The sequence below is a fragment of the Chlorocebus sabaeus genome, chromosome 12 (assembly GCF_047675955.1).
Source record: "Chlorocebus sabaeus isolate Y175 chromosome 12, mChlSab1.0.hap1, whole genome shotgun sequence".
Lineage (NCBI taxonomy): Eukaryota > Metazoa > Chordata > Mammalia > Primates > Cercopithecidae > Chlorocebus > Chlorocebus sabaeus.
In genome coordinates this window covers 2,253,279-2,278,855 of record NC_132915.1, presented here as the reverse complement: position 1 = coordinate 2,278,855, position 25,577 = coordinate 2,253,279, and the positions used below count along the sequence as shown (strand labels likewise).

At 38.2% G+C, this 25,577-nt stretch overlaps 1 protein-coding gene across 10 annotated transcripts in view; it reads left to right on the top strand.

Annotated features, from left to right (window-relative positions):
- ZNF782 (zinc finger protein 782) overlaps window positions 1–25,577 on the top strand; it is a 77,449-nt gene that overhangs the window by 33,213 nt on the left and 18,659 nt on the right. For 8 of the 10 annotated variants that reach the window (XM_073021411.1, XM_073021410.1, XM_037998683.2 and 5 more), the window contains 4 exons: window positions 6,453–7,058; window positions 8,083–8,280; window positions 9,127–9,185; window positions 14,785–14,911. In XM_073021411.1, coding sequence (XP_072877512.1) covers window positions 8,139–8,280; window positions 9,127–9,185; window positions 14,785–14,911 — 328 coding nt within the window. In that variant the 5' untranslated portion in view covers window positions 6,453–7,058; window positions 8,083–8,138. Of the gene's footprint in view, window positions 1–6,452; window positions 7,059–8,082; window positions 8,281–9,126; window positions 9,186–14,784; window positions 14,912–25,577 lie in introns of those variants that run through there. The other 2 variants (XM_073021412.1, XM_073021413.1) reach the window with 2 other exon arrangements.

Here is a 25,577-nt window from a genome sequence, read left to right as displayed (position 1 = left end):
GTTTGCAGACATATATTTGGAAAAAACCTGGCATAACTGATCCCAGTGAGTTCCACGTGTCCCACTGACAACAATGCACTACTAACCCGTGATAAACATTTTTCTGAATCTTTTCTTGAAGGCATTTTGCCCTATTAATTTGCTTGATAAACCTTCATTTCATCAATAGTCAATATACCAAATGATCACTTCTCAAATTTGCTGATGGCAAATTAAAACTTACTTTACTTCCAAAAGTGGACTTCTAAAAATTAGAATAATGAAGATAAAAGCATGAAATTTATTTGAGCAAGATTAATCCTTAAAACTACTTTTGAATTATATACTAACATATCAAAATATTTTGAATTCAAAAGAAGCCAGGGACTCTAGCCAAAGTAGAGTGATTTTTTTTTTCCACAAGAATTTATAGACCTGGCTGAAGACAGACATTTAGTGATTACTCAATAGGTCCCAAAACCCTGCACTTGAGACAGAGATTGAGTCCACTTTTTGCTGAAACACAATTTTATCGCAACTATCGTTAAAAGTGAGAGAGGAAAGTGACTTTATGAGTGTAAACTTGTCATTTTTTAATTAAAGTAAAAGTTACTGACAATTGAATTAGATAAAACCGAGTGCATTAGGAACAAAATTGTTTATAAGTTGTTATGTTCATAGAATGAAAAGTAAAATTAAAGACATTAATATTCTAAATTACCACTTTCCAAACTGTGTTATAAAAATCAACACTCACAATCCAAGGAGATGATGATGATACAGTCTGGACAACCCCAGTGGAGCTGGCGGTGTTGTTGGTTGTTGTTCCTTTTAAAATAAACTTCATCTGAGGGTGCTCTCAAAGTGCACCTTTGATTGTGGCCCATGAGGTGCTCATGCACAAGAAGAGAAATTCAAATGCAGGTACACAATGGTGCCAGCTAAGAGAAAAAGCTGTTCCTTCTTCAAAGATTAGTATCCAAAGTCGTACACATTGATTCAGGCCTGTAATTCATTTAAAAACTATTTTTTCACAAAAAGAATTCCACAAAGGGAACCTCTCCTTCTCATTGTGTTCAACATTGTCTAAGGCAAATGGTATCAAATAAATGGCTACACTTTTTCTGGGATGGCTTATTTGCTAACCGATTTTTCCTTCTACCATGACATCTAAGATTAAAAGAGAAATTGATACTTAATATTTAGAATCTAGATATCAATATATAGTTGATTCCAATTTTTTAAACTGATTGCTGAAAAGGACAACCAAATGGCTGAAATCATTTTAGAATAAGGGGTCTGTCCCTTGACATTATAGTTAAACTCACGATTTTACTGTCATTGTTTAAGATGAGGCTGGCTGGCTGTGCTGTCATCAAGGAATATTGTAGAGCATGAACTATATTTTTCAAAAAATGCTCAGTAGATACCTGAAGGGAAAGGGAAGTAGAAGTTAAACTTATCAACATGTATTTTTTTTCTTGGTTAAAATGTCAGATGACAAAGCACTAAGATATTTCTTACACTCCGTGAACTGCCTGAGTGTGGTATCATGTACACTCTATAGAAAACCCATTGGAGGCTCTTAACTTCCACAGATGATGTTTGAGAAAAGGTTATTATAAAATGCTACCCTTAATGTGGTACCTATCATCAAACCTAGCAAGGATTTTATGAATTCCCTTTATAAATAATGAGAAAAGTTTAAAATTAGATTTCATTGTTTCTTAAGTAATACAAATCAGCTGAGAATTTCTATTTCTGTTGATTTACTGCAATGAAATGTAATATTGTAAAATAACATTGGTACAAGAGCATTTTATTGCAATGAATATAAGACTAGTGCATTTACTAAGTTACCAATCCTAAGTGTATCATTTCAGGAGATATCGTGACAAAACAAGTGTTTTAGATTCAGAGACACTGTGTGCCAGGGCTGCTAGATCACCAAAAAGGGAGGAAGTCATCAGTTTCTTTTTTTTTTTTTTTTTTGAGGCAGAGTCTCGCTCTGTCGCCCAGGCTGGAGTGCAGTGGCCAGATCTTGGCTCACTGCAAGCTCCGCCTCCCGGATTTACGCCATTCTCCTGCCTCAGCCTCCCGAGTAGCTGGGACTACAGGCCCCGCCACCTCGCCTGGCTAGTTTTTTGTATTTTTTAGTAGAGACGGGGTTTCACCGTGTTAGCCAGGATGGTCTCCATCTCCTGATCTCGTGATCCGCCCGTCTCGGCCTCCCAAAGTGTTGGGATTACAGGCTTGAGCCACCGCGCCCGGCCAGCCATCAGTTTCTTTAGTCCAGTTTTCTTATGTGGAGGATAAAAAGAGTATCACTTTAGTATTCTCTCACACACCCTAAAAACAGATGACAAAGACAACTTAAAAAATGTAACTTTCACTTCATGTTTACATAAGACTGCCATGACATTACTCAAGTGAGACTCTCAGAGAATACTTTCCATTCATTTCAAACACTGATTAATTTCATTCTATGAATCATTTGACCGGCACCTAGGCATTTTCCTGCTACACTCCTGCTTTCTGCCTAGAATACTTCTTTTCTCTTTCCTTGTTTCAGCAAGCTTGACTCCGTCTACCCTCTTGAATCTCTTTGCCAGGAGCCACACCAAAAAATGGTTTTTGTACACTATTTGGTCAAATTCACCACCTGTTACATGATACTAATTCTTGCAGAGTGTTCCCCTCTTAAGAAAGTATGCCTCTCCATGGAAGGGAGGGCCCTTACTCTTCCTACCTCCAGCTGCAGAGCATAGAATTTTGGATAAATCAAAAAGTTCAACAAATGTTTGACAAAGTAATTCAGTTATACTTTGGAAGATAAGTCTTACTACATTTAATTACAGCAAAAACACTACTAACAGTTTACTATTTATAGGTATTATTTAAGGTAGTCACAAAATAGGAACAAATACTCTAACTTCATTCAGTCAGTGTAGATAACAGAGTATGAAATTTTCCAATCTTTAACAAGAAATGGAAGGAGTTACTTAGCAGTCTTAAGGTTTAATAACAAAAACTAGAAAATAATCATACCTAGTAATCTAGTAAGTCAAAACCAATGCCTTACCATCAAAGGTCCAGTACCTGTTGGACACCAATGCCTACCCACTGACTTCTTCCACTGTACCTGCTGCCTCTCATTTTAACCCATTAAAAATACTGAAGTTGTTTTCCTTGTAGAGGTCTTTCACCTCCTTGGTTAGGTGTATTCCTAAGTGTTTTGTTTTATTTTATTTTTTTAGCAGCTATTGCAAAAGGGCTTAAGTTCTTGGTTTGGTTCTCAGCTTGATCGCTGTTGGTGTAGAGCTGAGCTATTGATTTGTGTCCATTAATTTTGTATCCTGAAACTTTGCTGAATTCATTGATCAGTTCTAGGAGCTTTTTGGAGGAGTCTATAGTGTTTTCTAGGTATACGATCATATCATCAGGAAACAGCAACAGTTTGATTTCTTCTTTACTGACCTGGATGTCCTTTTTTGTTGTTTTTTGGGGTTTTTTTCTGTTGTTGTTTTTGTTTGTTTGTTTTTTGAGACACAGTCTTGCTCTGTCGCCCAGGCTGGAATGCGGTGGTGCGATCTCGGCTCACTGCAACCTCCACCTCCCAGATTCATGCCATTCTCCTGCCTCAGCCTCCCAAGTAGCTGGGACTACAGGCACCCACCACCATGCCCGGCTAATTTTTTGTATTTTTAGTAGAGACAGGTTTTCACCGTGTTAGCCAGGATGGTCTCGATCTCCTGACCTTGTGATCGTCCTGCCTTGGCCTCCCAAAATGCTGGGATTACAAGCGTGAGCCACCGCGCTCAGCCTGGATGTCCTTTATTTCTTTCTCTTATCTTACTGCTCTGGCTAGGACTTCCGGTACTATGTTGCATAGAAGTGGTGAGAGTGGGCATCCTTGCCATCCCAGTACTCAGGGGGAATGCTTTCAACTTTTCCCCAATTCAGTATTATGTTGGCTGTGGGTCTGCCATAGATGGCTTTTATTACACTGAGGTATATCCCTTGCATGCAGATTTTGCTGAGGGTTCTAATCATAAAAGGATGTCAGATTTTGTCAAATGTTTTTCCTGTGTCTATTGAGATGATCACGTGATTTTTGTTTTTAATTCAGTTTATGTGGTGTATCACATTTATTGACTTGCATATGTTAAAACATCCCTGCAACCCTGGTATGAAACTCACTTGAACATGGTGGATTGTCTTTTTGATATGCTGCTGGAAACCACAAAACATTCCTGAAAGGAATCATAGATGACACAAATAAATGGAAACACACCCCATGCTCGTGGATGCATACAATCAATATTGTGAAAATGACCTACTGCCAAAAGCAATCGAAAGATTCAGTGCAATTCCCATCAAAATACCATCATCATTCTTCACAGAACTAGAAAAAACAATTCTAAACTTCATATGGAACCAAATAATAGCCCACATAGCCAAAGCAAGACTAAGTAAAAAGAACAAATCTAGAGGTATCGCATTATCTGATTTCAAACTATACTATAAGGCCACAGTCACCAAAACAGCATGATACTGGTATAAAAATAGGCACATAGGCCAGTGGAACAGAATGGAGAACCGAGAAATAAACCCAAATACTTACAACCAATTGATCTTCAACAAAGCAAAGAAAAACATGAAGTGGAGAAAGGACACCCTTTTCAACAAATGGTCCTGGGATAATTGGCTAGCCACATGTAGGAGAATGAAACTGGATCCTGATCTCTCACCTTATGCAAAAATTGACTCAAGATGGATTAAGGACTTAATTCTAAGGCCTGAAACGATAAAAATTCTAGAAGATAACATCGGAAAAACCCTTCTAGACATTGGCTTACGCAAGGATTTCATGACCAAGAATCCAAAAGCAAATGCAATAAAAACAAAAAATAAATAACTGGAACTTAAACTAAATAGCTTTTGTACAGCAAACGGAACAGTCAACAGAGTAAACAGACAACCCACAGAGAGTAGGAGAAAATCTTCACAATCTATATATCTGACAGAGGACTAATATCCAGAATCTACTACGAACTCAAGCAAATCAATCCCATCAAAGAAAAAAACAAACAATCCCATCAAAAAGTGGGCTAAGGACATGAATAGACAATTCTCAAAAAAGATACACAAATGGCCAAGAAACATATGAAAACATGCTCAACATCACTAATGACCAGGGAAACGCAAATCAAAACCACTTTACTCCTACAAGAATGGCCATAATCAAGAAATCAAAAAATAGTAGACGTTGGCATGGCTGCAGTGAACAGGGAAAACTTCTACACTGCTGGTGGGAATGTAAACTAGTACAACCACAATGGAAAACAGTGTGGAGATTCTTTAAAGAACTAAAAGTAGAACTACCATTTGATCCAGCAATCCCACTACTGGGTATCTACCCAGAGGAAAAGAAGTCATTATATGAAAAAGATACTTGCACATGCATGTTTATAGCAGCACATTTTGCAACTGCAAAAACGTGGAACCAACCCAAATACCCATCAGTCAACAAGTGGATAAAGAAACTGTGGTATATATATGATGGTATACTACTTAGCCATAAAAAGGAATGAATTAATGGCATTTGCAGCCACCTGGATGAAACTAGAGACTATTATCCTAAGTGAAGTAACTAAGGAGTGGAAAACCAAACATCGTATGTTCTCACTCGTAAATGGGAGCTAAGCTATGAGGATGCAGAGGCATAAGAATAACACAATGGACTTTGGGGACTTGGGGGGAATGGTGGGGGGGGGCCGCAAGGGATAAAAGACTACAAATAGGGTGCAGTGTATACTGCTCAGATGATAGGTGCACCAAAATCTCACAAATCACCACTAAAGAACTTACTCATGTGACCAAACACCATCTGTTCCCCAATAACCAATGGAGATTTTTTTTTTAAAAATCAGCAAAAAGCAAGAAAAGTCGTTATGAGCATGGAAACCTAAGATAATTAACATTAAATTTAAATATATTGAAACAATAAGAGAATTCGGCAAGAAGCAATGTTAGGGGAAAAAAACCAAAAGCTTTTCTCTAACACCTGCAGCAATGGGCTTGACCCGCCTTAGAACCCTCACGCCTGGGGGCGCCAGGACAGGGTCCGGTGGGCTCTGAAGAGACAAGGTGGAGGTTCCAGGTTGAAAATGTATAAAATTGTAAAGTAAATTAAAAGTTATATCATTTCAATGCTAAATACTTCAGTAGTGATTCCTTTTTTAAAAAAATCAATTTTTCTGCAAAATTCTTAATCTTTTTTCACAGTTCACAAAAGTAATGGTACTTTTTTTCAATATTTGCAATTCCCAATCCGTATTCAGCTTCCCAATTGTCTCCGAAAGTCTTATGCAAAAAAAAAATGCTGGTTCAACCGGGAACCAATGGAGGGCTACTCTTTATATTTGTCAGTAGCGTTAAAGTTTTAACCTTTAACTTCTCCCTGTTCTTAGAGAGCCTGAGAGGAGACTCTTCATAAAAACTCCACCCCGCCAGTTCTGAATCGCCGAAACGTGAGGAGTCATGGCGAAAGCGGACGCAAGAGCTTATGGGAAATGTAGTCCTGAACGAGTCTGGTTCGCCGCGCAGCACTCTGGGATGGGGCTACTGGGCTCCTTCTGCGCCTGTGCAGCCGAAGCCCGGCCGCCTCATTTGAGTTCTCGGGACTCCCGGGAAGCGGTTTGGGAAGCTCTGCGGTCGGCTCGCAAAGTAGAGGGGGCGCAGCTGGGGCGGGAGGGCCGCGTTTGTGCCCGGGAGTGGGAGAGGAAGCGGGAAGTTCGTGGGATCCGCGCCCCCAGTGTCAGTGGATGCGACCGGGCGGGCCCTCGGCCTTCCCGGCCGGTGGAGAGGGACCCCGGCCACTGGCTCCCGGGGCGGCTGGGGCTGAGCGCGGGTCGGGAGCAGGTGCCGGGTGCGGGCCGCGGTGTGCGGGACAGGAGCCTGGCGCGAGCGGCGGCGGGAGGGGAAAGCGCATTTGTAACGCAGGCGACAACGTGCCCGAAATCTCCGGACGGTGCGTCTGCATCGAGACCCCGAGCTCTGGAGCTGGAAAAACCCGGGTAAGTTCCAGCTCTGTCACCTGCAAGCCTAGGCGAATGCAGGGACCTGGATGAGAGTCAGGTTTCTCATCTGAAAATGAGGGTATTAATAATGACTGCTTCATGGCGTTGTTTTAAAACTTTATGTCACCACCTGTAAAGCAAACAGCCGACCGTAGGCTGCTAAGCCATGAGCGACTGCTGCTGTTATATTTAGAAGAGACTTTGTTCTGTTCATTGGGTGCCTTATGTAAACCTCACAACCACATCTGCATTAAATATAACAACTGAGGCTCAGGTCACAAGCTAGCAGTGAGGGAGCTGGGGTTCAAGGGCACGTGTGATTTATTTCCCGTTTCAGGCGCTAATATCACACCTGCCTATAACCAGCATTGCAGCCTTCACAGCACTTAGCAGAATGGCATGTCCCCAAATACTCAGGGAGTGGATGTAGATGGAATCTTACCATGTGTCAAATGTCGTCTGGATTTCTGGTGTGTCCTCAGATCTCTTGGGTCAGACAGGTTCTTGGCCCCTTCTGCATCGTCAGGGTGTCTCTCTTTTAAGTCTGATATAATGAATTCTAAGAGTCAGATTTTTGGCACTAACATGGTTTCTCAGGTCAGGTCGCAGGCTCCTTGAACGGAGCAGCCTTTGCGACTCGGGAAGCAGGGGCCTCTGTGAACAGTTTTACCTGAAAGAGAACCCCTCTCAGACCTAGACCTTCCTCCCGAGCTTCAGAGCAGAGGCAGAAGAGCCCACAGAGGAGCAGATCCTAGATGTGTATGGTCAGAAGCAGTTCTTGATCCTACTTCCCAGATAGAGCCAGACTTGGTGGTGAAGCCTCCAGAAGCCACCACAGAATGGGTGACAGTGGGTGGTTTGGGCCAGCTTTGAGAAGAGCAAAATGAGCTGGGTGGGGGCCAGGGACAGGCTGCTCAGGAAAGGCCACATCATTGCAGAGGTCTGGGGGTAGGGGTAACCAGAGAGTCTGTCCCCAGATCCCAAAGTAGCCCCCAGTCCCTTTGTTCTCTACTCTTTACAGATGCCATACTGCTGTTAACACGTATGTGACACTGGAGTATCCCAGAATGATCATACATGAAGGGTTTTCTGTGGTTATCTACTTCTGATTCTTTTGAAAGCTTTAAAGACATTGGGCATGAAAGGTTCAGTGAGTTTCCAGGGACCCCTCGTTTGTGGCAGGGCCAGGAGGAAAACAGTTCCGTTCATTCTTTCACAGGTAAGTCACCAAAAACATCTTATCCAAAGGGCCTTTTGAGAAATACATCCCAGTTAAAACATCTAAAACTCTTTGCCTTAAAGTATCTCATCTCTTTTACAAGACTTTCTGTGGGTTGTCTATACCAAGGGTAAACAGTATTACTAAGAAAAATAATTAAATGATGCACACTGAATATTTTTCTGTTAATTTAGTGTTTTAGAGACAGTCTCATCCTGTTGTCCAGGCAGGAGTGCAGTGGCACAAACATGGCTGACTGCAGCCTCTACCTCCTGGGCTCAAGTGACCCTCCTCCTGCCTCAGCCTCCCAAGTAGCAGGGACCACAGGCACATGCTACCACACCTGGCTAATTTTTTAAGTTTTTATTTTCTGTAGAGACAGGGTCATACCATGTTGCCCAGGTTGGTCTTGAACTCCTGAGCTCAAGCCATCCTCCCTCTTTGGCCTCCCAAAGTGCTGGGGTTACAGGCGTGAACCATGGTGCCTGCTAAGTTAATTTTAGTGAAAGAATAGTGTCTTATCCTGTGGTGTACTTTAGTTCAACTAATCCTCTATTGTCTTTATTTCTTTGTGTGAGTTAAAAGCACATGTGCATTATTGTTAAATCAACTGGGAAAAGTTTATGTTCACTCAATAAAAAATAGAAGTTTAAGCCCCAAAATTATTTCAGAGTTGTCGTAGAGACAGCCAACTCTACGTGGTGCTTCTCATGCCTTTTCAAGGCCTGAAAGGCCGTGTTACCTTAGGAAGGCTGCTCCCCAACTGGGTTGCTGAGATTTGGGGAGGTGAATCTAGGAGCTGTGAGGTAGGCCAGACCGTGTGACCTCCTCTTTCTGTCCCCCCAGCTGAGGCTTCACAGTTCTCTACACTCTCCCAAGAGCCACAGAAAATGAACACATTTCAGGTAAGCTCTTTATTCATTCCACACTTTGTATTGTCATGGATTTATGAGGTCCTTGCGTTAAATGGAAAAGGAGAAATAGATCGAGTAAATCTTGAGGGAAAATATATACAGTTTTACCATGAACTCTTTTGTTTGCTGTCAGCTTTTGGTAAATAATCTTTGTCAGGGTTAGTAGGTTCCCTCCAGTTACCAGTTTGCCAAGATCTCATCTTAGTTATGAATGCACATTGAATTATATTAAATGCTTTTTGTATGTCTATTAGAATAAATCTATAGCTATGTCGTTTAATGAGTCTATAAATATTGTGAATAATATAATGGATTTTCAAAAAGTAACTTGAATTCCTGTATAGACCCTAGTTGCTAATGAGTGTAGTAACTTGCTGCTTACATGTTTTCCTAGCACTTTTTGGTAATAATGCAGGATTTTTATTTCTGTGTTCACAAATTGGATTAAACTGTATTTTCCTGTTTCCCTGTTCAGTTAGGGTACCATGGTTGTCTCATGAAAGGAAATGGGGCACTTTTTCTTGTTTCTTCTTTTCTAATAATTTAGAAAAATGAGAAAATTGTGTTATATGTAGATTTTGTGAAACTCACCTATGAATTTGGACCTTGTGAAGACTTTCTATGGGAAGATTTTGATTATTGAATAAATTTATTAATTCATTACTCAACTTCTTATAAGCTTATACTGGATTTGTACTTTCTCAATATAATTTTTGTCATTACATTTTCATAGAAAATTGTAATCATTAATATTTGTGTTTTTGCTTATTTTTTTTAGATTTAGGAAGTGTTTATTGTTGGTTAACCATTATCAAACAAGATTTGTCTTTGTCAGTATGCATTCACTTATAAATGTACAGAGACACGGTATAAACTGAAAGGAAAATAAAATGAGCTACTAAGATATTTTATTTTAAAAACCACCTTGCATACACAAATTATAAAAATTTATTATAATTTTCACACCACCTTGCCATCCTCGTGCTAATACACTTTGACACTGAAGATGCAACTTGCCTTCTTACTTAGCACTGTACTTAGATATATTTATTAAGATGAAAAAGTTTTCATAATGTATGTTTACTAAAACTAGAAAAATTTTCAATTTTAACATAAAATGTATTTGAAATTTTCAACTAAGATTCTGAACATTTTACTTTTACATTTTGTTTTATGTATTTTACTATCCCAGGGTGTAAAAGAAGTCAAGACAGGCCTTAACTAAAATGAAAGAGCAAGACTAAAATAATCATAATGAATGCTGTCTTTTCTTTATACTTAAAAACATTTCTTTAAAATGTTTTATTTCATTAGCTTTTGGGGTACAAGTGGTTTCTTGTTACATGGATTCATCTTGTTACATGGATGAATTTTATAGTGGTGAATTCTGAGATTTTAGTGCACCCATGGCCTGACAAGTAGTATACATTGTGCCTTATAGGTAGTTTTTTATCCCTAGCGCCTTTACCTAGCCTCCCACCCTCCCACTTCTTGGTCTCTAAAGTCCATTATGTCACTCTATGCCTTTGCATACTCATAACTTAACTCCCACTTATAAGTGAGAACATATGGTTTGGTTTTCTACTCCTGTGTTACTTAGAATTGCAGCTCCACCCAAGTTGCTGCAAAAGACATTATTTCATTCCTTTTTATGGCTAAGTAGTATTCCATAGTGTATAGGTACCACATTTTCTTTATCCACTTAGTTGATGGGCACTTAGGTTGGTTCCACATCTTTGCAATTGTGAATTGTGCTGCCACAAACATGTGTGCTGGTTTCTTTTTCATTGATGGTGACTTCTTTTCCTTTGGATAGATACCCAGTAGTGGGATTACTAAATGGAATGGTAGATCTACTTTTAGTTCCTTAAGGAATCTCCATACTTTTTACATAGAAGTTGTCCTAATTTACATTCCTACCACCATTGTATAAGCATTCCCGTTTCTTCACATCCATGCAAATATCCCTTGTGTTTTGACTTTTTAATAAGGGCCATTCTCGCAGGAGTAAAGTGGTATCTCATTGTGGTTTTAATTTGCGTTTCCCTGATGATTAGCGATGTTGAGCATTTTTTTCATATGTTTATTGGACATTTGTATATCTTCTTTTGAGAAATGACAATTCATGGCCTTCGCCCATTTTTTGTTGGGATTATTTTTTTTTCCTGCTGGTTTATTTGAATTCCTTGTAAATTCTGGATACTTTGTCAGATGTCTAGTTTGTAAATACTTTCTCCCATTCTGTGGGTTGGCTGTTTACTCTGGTAATTATTTCTTTTGCTGTGTAGAAGCTTTTTAGTTTAATTAGGTCCAGTTAATTTATTTTTGTTTTTGTTGCATTTGTTTTTGGGGTATTAGTCATGAGTTCTTTGCCTAGGCTGATGTCTAGAAGAGTTTTTCAAATGTTGTCTTCTAGAATTTCTATGGTTTCAGGTCACAGATTTAAGTCTTTGATCCATCTTGAGTTGATATCTGTATAAAGTGAGAGATAGGGATCCAGTTTCATTATTCTACATGTGGCTTGCCACTTTCACCAGCACCATTAAACAGGTCAGGGGTCCCCAATCCACGGGGCCACTGACTGGTACTGGTCTGTTAGCAATGGAATGGCACAGCAGGAGGTGGGCAGCAGGCCAGTAAGCATTACCACCTGAACTCCACCTCCTGTCAGATCAGCAGCATCAGATTCTTACAGGAGAGCGAACCCTATTGTGAACTGTACATGCAAAGAATCTAGGTTGCGTGCTCCTTATGAGAATCTAATGCCTGATGATCTGAAGTGGATCAGTTTAATCTTGAAACCATCCCCACCCTTCCACCGCTGGTCCATGGAAAAATTGTCTTCCAGGAAACCAGTCCCTGGTGCCAAAAAGGTTGGGGATTGCTGAAATAGGATGTCCATTCCCCTGTTTATGTTTTGTACAGTCAACTGATCAGTTGGCTTTATTTCTGGGTTGTCTATTCTGTTCCATTGGTCTATGTGCCTGCCTTTATACCAGTACCATACTGTTTTGGAAATTATAGCCTTGTAGCATAATTTGAAGTCTGGTATGGTGATGCCTCCAGATTTGTTATTTTTGCTCAGGATTGCTTTAGCTATTTGGGCTCTTTTTTATCCATATGAATTTTAGGATTGTTTTTTCTAATTCTGTAAAAGATGTTCGTATTTTGATGAGAATTGCATTGAATCTGTAGATTGCTTTGGGCAGAATGGTCATTTTCACAATATTGATTCTTCCAATCCATGAGCATGGAATGTGTTCCATTTGTGTCATCTGTGATTTCTTTCAGCAGGGTTATGTAATTCTCCTTGTAGAGATCTTTCACCTCCTTGGTTAAGTATCTTCTTAGGTGTTTTTTTGTTTTCGTTTGTTGTTTGTTTGTTTGTTTTTGCAGCTGTTGTCAAAGAAAATGAGTTCTTGATTTGATTCTTAGCTTGGTTGTTGTTGGTATAGCATTGCTACTGATTTGTTTACATTGATTTTGTACCCTGAGACTTTACTGAATTCATTTATCAAATCTAGGAGTCTTTCAGGGGAGTCTTGGATTTTCTAGGTATGTGATCACATCATTTGCCAACAGCAGTAGTTTAACTTCTTCTTTTCCAGTTTGGATGCCCTTTATTTCTTTCTCTTGACTAATTGCTCCGGCTAGGACTTCCAGAAGTATGTTGAACAGGAGTGGTGAAAGTGGGCATCCTTGTCTTGTTCCTGTTCTCAGGGGGAGTGCTTTCAGCTTTTCCCCATTCAATATGGTGCTGGCTGTGGGCTTGTCACATATGGCTTTTATTATTTTGAGGTAAGTTCCCGCTATGCCTAGTTTCTTGAGAGTTTTTATTATATAGGCATGCTGGATTTTGTCAGATGCTTTTTCTGCATCTATTGAGATGATTATGTGATTTTTGTTTTTTGTTGTTTTTATGTCATGTATCACATTTGTTTACTTGCATGTGTTAAACCATCCCTGCATCCCTGAGGTGAAACCCACCTAATCATGATATGCTTTTTGATGTGCTATTGTATTCAGTTAGCTAGTGTTTTGTTGAGGATTTTTGTATCCGTGTTCATCAGGGATATTGGTCTGTTGTTTCTTTTGTTGTATCTTTTCCTGGTTTTGCTAGCAGGGTGATACTGGCTTCATAGAATGATTTAGGGAGGATTCCCTCTTTTGCAGTCTTTTGGAATAGTTTCTGGAGGATTGGGATCAGTTCTTTGAATATCTGGTAGAATTCAACTGTGAATCCTTCTGGTCCCGGGCTTTTTGTTGTTGTTGGCAATTTTCAAATTTTTTAATTACTGATTCAATCTCTCTACTTGTTGTCTATTCAAGGTTTCAATTTCTTCCTGATTTAATTTCAGAGTGTTGTATGTTTCCAGGAATTTATTCACTTCCTCTAGGTTTTTAGCATTTCTCATGGTGCTGGTTTGGTAACGACAAATTCCCTCAGCATGTGTTTGTCTGAAATGACTTTATTTCTCCTTTATTTATGGAACTTAGTTTTGCTGGATACAGAATTCTTGGCTGACAGGTACTCTGTTTAAAGAGGTTGAAGATAGGACCCCCAATCCCTTCTTGCTTATAAGATTTCTGCTTAGAGGTCTGCTGTTAGTCTGATAAATTTTCCTTTATAGGTTACCTGATGGTTTTATCTTAGTGCTCTTAGAATTATTTCCTTCATATTGGCTTTAGACAGCCTGATGACTATATGCTTTGGTGAAGATCTTTTTGCCGTGAATTTTCCAAGAGTTCTTTGACCTTCTTACATTGGGATATGTAAATATCTAGCCAGGTCAGTGAAGTTTCCTCAATTATTTCCTCAAATAATTTTTCTAGAGTTTTTTCTCTTCTCCCTCAAAAATATCAATTATTCTTAGGTTTGGTCATTTTATATAATTTCATATTTCTTGGAGACTTTGTTCATTTCTTTTAATTATTTTTTCTTAGCTTTTTGAGCTTTTTTGTGTTATATATCATGCCACATCTCTGTGTATAGCTGCATGAGATAATAATGAACAGATTTTCATTCCTGTGAAGATTCACTTCCCGGCCAGGCACTGTGGCCCACACCTGTAATCCCAGCACTTTGGGAGGCTGAGGCAGGCGGATCATGAGGTCAGGAGATTGAGACCATCCTGACCAACATGGTGAAGCCCATCTCTACTAAAATACAAAAAGCTAGCTCAGTGTGGTGGCATACGCCAGTAGTCCCAGCTACTTGGGAGGCTGAGGCAGGGGAATTGCTTGAACCTAGGAATGTGGAGGTTGCAGTCAGCCAAGATTGCACCATGGGAAATGTATGCAGGAATCATATTTATAATAATTTTACCTAAAAGGGCACTAAGCTTCCTCAGTATATTAAATAAAAATGTATGTGTATAATTTTAAAATAAATACAAATGAGAGCATGAGAACAAATATTTGTGCTAATTATGCATTTCAAAAGAATAAGGCAGAATTAGGGCCATAATAATAATCCCTTGTAGCATTTTGTTTTAAATTCTCAACAGTAAACATAATGAGTTAGTTTCCGAAAACATTTTCCTTTCCCTGATTCTGAACACTCAGATTAATCAGAAATGCACTGTTACAGGCATCAGTGTCATTCAAGGACGTGACTGTGGAATTTACCCAGGAGGAGTGGCAGCACATGGGCCCTGTTGAGAGGACCCTGTACAGAGATGTGATGCTGGAGAACTACAGCCACCTCGTCTCAGTGGGTGAGCACAGCTTACCATGAGGTTCCCTCCAGAGGGCAGTTCTGTTTCTCCTCTCTTTCTCTCTCGCCGTATCGTACCGTGTGACTCCCTCTACAGTGCAATTCTGGTTTTCCTTTTTTATATTAGTTACTTTTATTGAGGTGTATTTAACAGAAAATAAAATTCAGAACCTTTCAGTGTACAAATCAATGAGTTTTTAAAAATGTATACAATTGATTACTACAATCCAAATCATGGTTTGGAATCTTTTTATCACCCCCAAAAGATTCTTTGTAGCCCTTTGCAGTGAGTCCCCTCCCTCCATCCCTTCCCCCACAACCCCTGGCAGCTATTTGTCTGCTTTCGATTGTAATAATTTTGCCTTTTCTCCAATTTCATATAAATGGAATCATAAATTATATACTCCCTTTTGTCTGGTTTTCTTTAGCATAATGCTTTTGAAACTTATGCACATGTGTGTATAAGTGGTTTATTATTTTATCCTAAGTAGTGTCCCTTTGTGGGCATATACTGCAATTTGTTATCCTTTATCAGTTGGTCAACATACGGAATTTTTTCCCAGTTGGTGCTTTTATGAATAAAGCTGCTGTGAACTTTCACATACAAGTCTTTGTGTCAACATGTTTTCATTTCTCTTGTGTAAGTACCTAGGAGTGGGCTTGCCAGGTCTTCTGATAAGTTTATCTGTCTATAACTTTATAAGAAACTGCCAAATGTTTTCAAACTGGCTCCACAGTTTTTCATTTTCATGAACAATGTCTGTGAGTTCTCATTACTCTTTGGTTACCATTATTTGGAAAATTTTACTGTTTTTAACAATTCTAGTTGGGTTTTAATTTGCATTTTCCTGATGACTAACAACATTGAACCTCTTTTTATATGCTTTTCAGCCATTCATAAGTCTTCTTTAAGTGACCAGTCAAATCTTTAGCTCATTTTTGTTTCATTTAGTTTTTAGTATTTTTGTTTGTTTAGCCGAAGAAGTTCAGACCTTTATTAGATATATGTTTTATAGACTTTTTCTTGCTATCTCTAACTTCTCTTTTTAAAGAGAAAATGTTTTCAGTTTTTAATTTTTTGCATATATTTTAAGAAACCTTTTTTTATATTGAAATAATTATAGATTTATGGGAATTAGCAAAAACTGTGTCCTCACCTTCGTTTCCCCCAAAGGTTACATGTTATATAACTATACTACAGTATCAACACCAGGAAGTAGACACTGGCACAATGTGTGTGAATAGCTGTGTGCCATTTTATCACATGTGGACATTGGTGTAACCACCACAGTTGCAATACAAAACTGTTCTATCAGCGCAAAGATCTCTTTGGTGCTACTCATTCATAGTCACACCCATGCCGTCTCTCACATTTTCCCTAATCTCTGCTAACTGCTAATCTGCTAGCTGTATAATTTTGTCATTTTGAGACTGTTATATAAATGGAATCATACAGTATTTGATGTGTTGAGATTGCCTTTTTCACTCAGCATAATGCTCTTGAGATCCATGTTGTTGTGTATCCATAGTTCATTCCTTTTATTGCTGTGTAGTATTTCACTATATGAATATCATTGTTTAGCCATTCACCTATTCAAGGACATTTTGTTTGTTTCCAGTTTGGGGCTATTATAAAGTTGATGTGAACATTCATGTTCAGATTTTTTGTGAACGTAAGTTTTTCCGGGATAAGTACCAAAGAGTGTGATTGTTGGATTGTATGGTAAGTTATGTTTTATTCTTTAAGAAAGTGCCAAACTATTTCCCAGAGTTGCTGTACCATTTTGCATTTCTACCAGCAATGTATGAGGGATCCAGTTATTCCCTATCCGTTCTAGTTCTAGGCATTGTTGCTATTTTATATATTAGTGGTTGAATAGGTATATAGTGATATCTCATAGTGATCCTAATTTGCATTTCCCTAATGGCTACTGATAATCAATATCTTTTCATGTGTTCACATGCCATCTGTGTATCCTTAGTAAAATGTCTGTTCATGGCTTTTGTCCATTTTTTAATTGGAAGTTTGTGTGTTTTACCATTGACGTTTGAGAAATTAGATAGTCTAGATATGAGTTCTTTATCAGATGTGTGGTTTGCACATTTTTATACCAATCTGTAACTTGTCTTTTCATCGTCTTCGTGGGATGTTTTGAAGAGCATAAGTTTTTAATTTTGGTGAAGTCCAGTTTATCAGTTTTGTAAAAATTTTGTTGTATCTAAGAACTCTTCACTAAGTCTTTGGACCAAAGATTTCCTCCTATTTTTAAAAATTCTGTGATATATTTTACATTTTAATTATAGTGCATTTTGAGTTAATTTTTGTATAGGGCATGAAGTGTAAGTTGAGATTTTTTTTTTTTTTTTTTGCCTATGGATATCCATTTGCTCCATGCAGCACCATTACCCTTCATTGAATAGCTTTTTCACCTGTGTCAAAAATCAGTTGACTGTACTTGTATGAGACTGTTATATTCCCACATTATATTTCTTTTTCAATATTGTTTTAGCTATTCTAGTTACTTCGCCTTTGCATATACATAATGTAATAATTTCATTATGTTAAAATCTTATTGAGTGTTTGACAGGAATTAAAGCTATAAATTTTCAATTTTGTGACAGTTAACATCTTTACTGCTTTGAGTCTTATTTTAAGTCTTATAATCCATAAGCACAAGATATTTCTCCATTTACTTAGATCTTGATTTCTTGGCTGGGCGCGGTGGCTCAAGCCTGTAATCCCAGCACTTTGGGAGGCCGAGACGGGCGGATCACGAGGTCAGGAGATCGAGACCATCCTGGCTAACAAGGTGAAACCCCGTCTCTACTAAAAAATACAGAAAACTAGCCAGGCGAGGTGGCAGGCGCCTGTAGTCCCAGCTACTCAGGAGGCTGAGGCAGGAGAATGGCGTAAACCCGGGAGGCAGAGCTTGCAGTGAGCAGAGATCTGGCCACTGCACTCCAGCCTGGGCGACAGAGCGAGACTACGTCTCAAAAAATAAATAAATAAAATAAAAAAAGATCTTGATTTCTTGCTTCAGTGTTTTGTAGTTTTCAGTATAAAAGTCCTGTACATGTTATATGTATACCTCAGTATTTCATTTGGTTGGATAATTGTTAATGGCATTGTGTTTTAAATTTCTGTTTGCGTGCAAAGGTTGCTAGTTTATAGAAATGTAATTGATTTTTGTATGTTTGTTCTTTTATGCTGAGATCTTGCTGAACTTTCTAGGAAGGCTTTTTGTAGATTCCTTCTGATTTTTAACATAAGCTATCATGTGATCTATATATAGGGTCATTTTACTATCTTCCTTTCTAATCTATATGCCTTTTATTTCCTTTTCTTGCCATATTACACTGGCTAGGAGTTCTAATACTGTCTAAAGTAAGAGTGGTGAGAGTAGTCATCCTTGCCTTGTTCCCAACTTTCAGGGGAAAGCATCTCTTTCACCAAATGATCCTAGCAGGTCCTTTGTGGATATTCTTCTTCAAATGGTGGAACTTCTACTGTATTCCTAGTTTCCTGAGAATATTGACTATGAATGGATATTGAATCTTGTCAAATACTTTTTATGTATATACTGCTGTGATTACATGATTTTTCTTCATTACTCCATTAATATAGTAGACTTTGTTGACTAGTTTTCAAATATTGAACCAGCCTTACATATTTGGAATAAACCTTACTTGGTAATGTCATATAATTCTTTTTATTTATCATTTGATTCTATTTGAAATATTTTGTTAAGTAGTTTTGCATTTATGAGAGAAATTGGTCTGTAGTTTTGTACTACCATTGTCTGGTTTTCATATCAGCATAAGTCTGGCCTCATAAAATTAGTTGGAAAGTGTTCCTTCCAATTTTCTGGAAGAGGTTGTATAGAAGTGGTGTTTATTCTTCATTACATGTTTGGTAGAGTTATCTAGTGAAACCATCTGGGCCTAGGGACTTCTTTTTGGTGAGTTTTACAAATCAGTTTCTTTAAGTCATGTATATGGATATTCAAATTAATTCTATTAGGTGAATTCTGGTATTTTTGCTTTTCTAACAATTAGTACATTTTATATAAGTTGTCACATTTATATGTATAAAAATGTTCAGACCATTCCATTATTATCATTTTAATGTCTTTAGGATCTGTATTTATAGACCTGTTTTATTCTTTATATTGGTCATTTCTGTCTTCTTACTCGCTTATTTTTTTATTCACTCTTCCTAGAGGTTTTACAATGTTACTGCTCTTTTCAGTCAACCAGCTTTTTCTCTCATTGGTTTTTCTTTTTGTTTTTTGGTTTTAATTTAATTGATTTCTACTTTTTACTTTTGCTTCTGTTAGGATTATTGTGCTGTTTGTCTAGTTTTTAAATGTGAGATCATGGACTATTAATTTGAGACTTTTCCTCTTTTCTGATGTACACATTTAGTGCCATAAAAAGCTCAGCATTGCTTTAGCTGCATCACACAAATTGCATGTCAGGTTACTAAGACATGTCTCTTATTTATGTCTAGAAGACATATTTCTTCTTCTTTGAACCCGCAATCATACAGTATGAGACTGAAGAAATGCAATTAAAACTTAACAACTGTTTAGTTAATATCCACTCTTTGATAGACACCAGTGCAGTTCTCAAGTTACTTAATAGCACAGCCTTAATTTTCATAGGGTGATTTGAAGAGTTTCTGAGGCCAAGAAAACCTTTCTATTAAAAAAATTGTGATATTTTTTGAAGCTGGGTAAAGGATATATGAGGGGAAAGGTTCACTGAACTCTTTTTACTTTTTTAAAGAAAATTTTCAAATTCAAAGAAAAAGATAAGTGGTGCTTGAGAATAGCTCTAAGGAAGTCTAGGAATAAAAGCTAAATAAGGAAATATAAACATTCCAAGCAGATAAAAGTACAAGCACAAAGACCCCTGGTAGAAGAGAAGATAGTGAGTACAGAGTCCTGAAAAAGAACCAGTACACCTGGAACAAAGAAAGCAAGAAGGAATATGGTACGGATGTGGAAGTGGACCAAGTGAATATATATTATTGAGGCTATATTCTGGTTTTTAAGCAATAAGTAATCATTGAGGGTTTTAAGTAAAATAGTAATCAACCATATCTGCTAAGAAATGTAATTTTTTGGCACTAAAAAAATTACAGGTGCATTAGTTTTTACTCAGCAACATATACAATACTCAGCAACAATACCTGTGTAAACACAAAATGTTATATACACAAGGTTATTCATTGCAGCATTGTTTTAATAGCAATAGAATATCAACAACCCAAATGTACATCATTGACTAATTGGCTAAAAGTGTGTTACTTCTACACACAAATGAAGACTATGCAACCATAAGGGCGAGAGCCTATATACAAATAAGGAGTGATATTCCGTAAATATTAAGTCACAAGAAGCAGTAGAATCGTGTCCATAGAAAGCCATCTTTGAGTAAGAAAAGAAGAGAGGAATATATGTGATTGTTGATACTTGCAAAAATTAAACACTGGGACAAAAATCAGAAAGTAATAAAGTACAGCAGGTGGAGGGTGAGTGATTGGAACAGGAATGGAAGTGGGACTTTTAATATGCTTTTTATACAGTTTGGATTTTTGAACTACATGCATGTTTTTCACATTGAAAGATTACAGTAAATTTAAAAGGTAGTTCTTAAATGTGAATGTTTTAGAGACTGATGGTTCCAGATAAGATTGATTACAGATACTTCCTCCTGTTCCTCTCCTTAAGTACAACTAAAATCACTAGGCATTATTTGCAAAAACTTAAGAAGACTTGAACAGTGAGAGAAGGAAACAGACAGGCTAGGGACATTGGAACCCAAGAAATGACACCTCTTTCTCAGTTTTATTTTTGCCTAATGTATCAGCCTGAAACACCAATTGGCACAGACAAAAAAAAAAAAAAAGTCCCAAGTAAAGTCTGCTTCCTGTAGACAAAAGAACAGGAATGCAACCACCCAGAAAGAGAAAATTTTAGACAACTGCCCTACTCTAACTAACCACTATGGAAAAAACCTGCAGCTCTCTCCTATCACCAAAAACTGACTTCCACCCTGGTCCTAGAGTATCAGAGTACTCCTTCTACTTTGCTTCCTTTTTAATTATCAATTCCATCTTTAGATTATCCCTTTGCTACTATAAGTCTAGCATAAGCTGTTGAAAGTAACCATGCAGCTTCTCCAGCACTTTGCTGCCTAGAAAGTTCTTCCACCAGTTATATTAGTTCACGACTCTTAAGTTTTACCTTCCATAAAGCCTTGAGGCATGGATACAATGCAGCCACCTTCTTTGCTACTGTGTAAAAAGGATGGCCTTTTTTCCAGCTCGTAATACATGCTTCCTCATTTCCATCTGAGGTCTTAGCAGAATGGTCTCTACTGTTTATATTTCTATCAGCATTTTCTTCACAACCATTTAACCAATTTGTAAGAAGTTTGAAACTTTCCTTTGTTTTCATGTCTTCATTTGAGCCACCCTTAAGGTAGAATCACCCTTAATGCTCCATTCATGGCAGTATGGACATTTTCTGGCCTGCCCCTCCAGATTTTTCCAGCCACTACCCATTACCCAGTTCCAAAGCTACTTCTGCATTTTCAGGTGTTTGTAAAGCAACAACCCACTCCTCGATACCAATTTTCTGTCTTAGTCTGTTTTGTGTTGCTGTAACATAACACGTGAGACTGGGTGATTTCAAAAAAAAAACACATTTATTTAGCTCACAATTCCGGTGGCTGGGAAGTCCGAAATTGGACAGCTTCATCTGGTGAGGACGTCATGCTGCTTCAACTCATGGCAGAAAGTGGAAGGGGAGCAAGCATGTGCAAAGAAATTGCATGGAAGCAGGAGTGTGAAACTGAGGAAGCCAGACTCTCTAAACAACTCAGTGTCACAGGAACTAATCCATTCCTGTGAGAGCAAGAACTCACCCCCATGGGATGGTGTATTAGTCCGTTCTCATGCTACTGTGAAGAAACACCTGAGATTGGGTAATTATAAAGGAACGAGGTTTAATTGACTCACAGTTCCACATGATTGGGGAGGCCTCAGGAAACTTGCAATTATGGTGGAAGGCACCTCTTCACAGGGCAGCAGGAGAGAGAATGAGTGCCCAGTGAAGGGGAAAGCCCATTATAAAGCCATCAGCTCGCGTGAGAACTAACTCCCTATCATGAGAATATGATGGGGGAAACCGTCCGTATGACTCAATTGTCTCTTCCTGGTCCCTCCCATGACACATGGGGATTATGGGAACTACAATTCAAGATGAGATTTGGGTGGGGACACAGCCAAACCATGTCAGAGGGCATTAATCTTATCATGAGGTATGCAGCCCCATGACCAAAACACCTCCCACTAAGCCCCACCTCCCAACACTGCATTAAGGATCAAATTTTAACATGTGTTTTGATGGGGACAAACCATACCCAAACCATAGCAGGGGATACGTCAAAGAACACGGGAGCCAACTGAAAGATCTCGCAGTAGCCAAAATTGCAACAGTTTGAGCAATAAAATAAACAACATAGTATTGGTTTATAACCCAAAGTATGAAAAACTCGTGAGTCCATATTGATACAAATAATTGAATAAATAAGAGAGAATAGAAAATCTCTCAAATAGAAGAATTCCTAATAATTTGTGTAGTTACTCCTCTTTGAGGAAGTGGAGCATAATTCTCCACTGCTGTAGTGAGCTGTGCCTGGTGACAGTCTTCTAAAAAGTATAATATGCATACTGGAGAAAAGGAATAACTATAATGGAAAACCCTGGCATCTGTTACCTCCACTGGGTGATCAAAGTGATCATCAGTGATAAGTCTGTTGATGGCATATTCCCTTGATGAGATGTGATGAGAATGGTAGACACTTTACCTCTATGGTCTTTCTCCCAGGAATACATAACCCCACTTCAGTTATGAGGAAAACATCAGAAAAACCAAAACTGAAGAACATTCTACAATGTCCTTTAAACTGTCAAGGTGATCCAAAATACCTCAAAACACTTACTTTACAGGCGCCTAAGGAAACAGGGTGACTAAATGTAATGTGGAATCTTGGATGAAGTTGTAGAACAGGAAAAAGACATTAGGTAAAAAGGAGCTCTGAATAAAGTGTAGACTTTATTTCATAATGTTATGAAAAAACTGCCATTGGAATTTCTGATATTACGTGAGAAAACTGCTGTGGTAATTTCAGACGGTAACAGTGAAGGAAGTTTGGAGCAAGGTATACAAGAATTCTTTCCATCCTTTTAACTTTTCTGTAAATCTAAGTTATTCTAAAGTAAAACTTTTTTAAAAAGTAATTACATGTGCACAGCAGCAGAGTAGACAGAGAAAAGAATTGCTGAACTTTATAACAGAATGATAGAAATGAATCACTCTTTACAAAGAAAAAACTAGACTGAATAAAAATGAACAGTCCCAGAAACTGAAAGAAAATCTCTAATGTTTGTGTAATTTGAATCCCATAAGGAAAGGCTAAAAAAAATTCAAAGAAATAATGGCTAAAATTTTCCCAAGTGTGGCAAAGGTCATAAACCTAGAGATTCAACAAGCTGAGTAAATTCTACACAGGATAAACCCAAAGGAATTCATGCTAAGAAGCATAATTATGAAACTTCTGACAACTAAAGATAAAAAATCTGACAAGCAACAAAAGGGAAACAATATATTGCTTCTGGGGAAAAAGAATTGGCATGCCAGTGGATTTCTTATTAGAAACCACAGAGAACACATTTTTCTTTTTTTTTTTTTTAAATTTTTTCTTATTATTATACTTTAAGTTCTAGGGTACATGTGCATAACGTGCAGGTTTGTTACATATGTATACTTGTGCCATGTTGCTGTGCTGCACCCATCAACTCGTCAGCACCCATCAACTCGTCATTTACATCAGGTATAACACCCAATGCAATCCCTTCCCCCTCCCCCCTCCCCATGATAGGCCCTGGTGTGTGATGTTCCCCTTCCCGAGTCCAAGTGATCTCATTGTTCAGTTCCCACCTATGAGTGAGAACATGCGGTGTTTGGTTTTCTGTTCTTGTGATAGTTTGCTAAGAATGATGGTTTCCAGCTGCATCCATGTCCCTACAAAGGACACAAACTCATCCTTTTTTATGGCTGCATAGTATTCCATGGTGTATATGTGCCACATTTTCTTAATCCAGTCTGTCACTGATGGACATTTGGGTTGATTCCAAGTCTTTGCTATTGTGAATAGTGCCGCAATAAACATACGTGTGCATGTGTCTTTATAGCAGCATGATTTATAATCCTTTGGGTATATACCCAGTAATGGGATGGCTGGGTCATATGGTACATCTAGTTCTAGATCCTTGAGGAATCGCCATACTGTTTTCCATAATGGTTGAACTAGTTTACAATCCCACCAACAGTATAAAAGTGTTCCTATTTCTCCACATCCTCTCCAGCACCTGTTGTTTCCTGACTTTTGAATGATCGCCATTCTAACTGGTGTGAGATGGTATCTCATTGTGGTTTTGATTTGCATTTCTCTGATGGCCAGTGATGATGAGCATTTTTTCATGTGTCTGTTGGCTGTATGAATGTCTTCTTTTGAGAAATGTCTGTTCATATCCTTTGCCCACTTTTTGATGGGGTTGTTTTTTTCTTGTAAATTTGTTTGAGTTCTTTGTAGGTTCTGGATATTAGCCCTTTGTCAGATGAGTAGATTGCAAAAATTTTTTCCCATTCTGTAGGTTGCCTGTTCACGCTGATGGTAGTTTCTTTTGCTGTGCAGAAGCTCTTTAGCTTAATGAGATCCCATTTGTCAATTTTGGCTTTTGCTGCCGTTGCTTTTGGTGTTTTAGACATGAAGTCTTTGCCCATGCCTATGTCCTGAATGGTACTACCTAGGTTTTCCTCTAGGGTTTTTATGGTATTAGGTCTAACATTTAAGTCTCTAATCCATCTTGAATTAATTTTCGTATAAGGAGTGAGGAAGGGATCCAGTTTCAGCTTTCTACTTATGGCTAGCCAATGTTCCCAGCACCATTTATTAAATAGGGAATCCTTTCCCCATTTCTTGTTTCTCTCAGGTTTGTCAAAGATCAGATGGCTGTTTCTCTCAGGTTTGTCAAAGATCAGATGGCTGTAGATGTGTGGTATTATTTCTGAGGACTCTGTTCTGTTCCATTGGTCTATATCTCTGTTTTGGTACCAGTACCATGCTGTTTTGGTTACTGTAGCCTTGTAGTATAGTTTGAAGTCAGGTAGCGTGATGCCTCCAGCTTTGTTCTTTTGACTTAGGATTGTCTTGGAGATGCAGGCTCTTTTTTGGTTCCATATGAACTTTAAAGCAGTTTTTTCCAATTCTGTGAGGAAACTCGTTGGTAGCTTGATAGGGATGGCATTTAATCTATAAATTACCTTGGGCAGTATGGCCATTTTCATGATATTGATTCTTCCTATCCATGAGCATGGTATGTTCTTCCATTTGTTTGTGTCCTCTTTTATTTCACTGAGCAGTGGTTTGTAGTTCTCCTCGAAGAGGTCCTTTACATCCCTTGTAAGTTGGATTCCTAGGTATTTTATTCTCTTTGAAGCAATTGTGAATGGAAGTTCATTCATGATTTGGCTCTCTGTTTGTCTGTTACTGGTGTATAAGAATGCTTGTGATTTTTGCACATTGATTTTGTA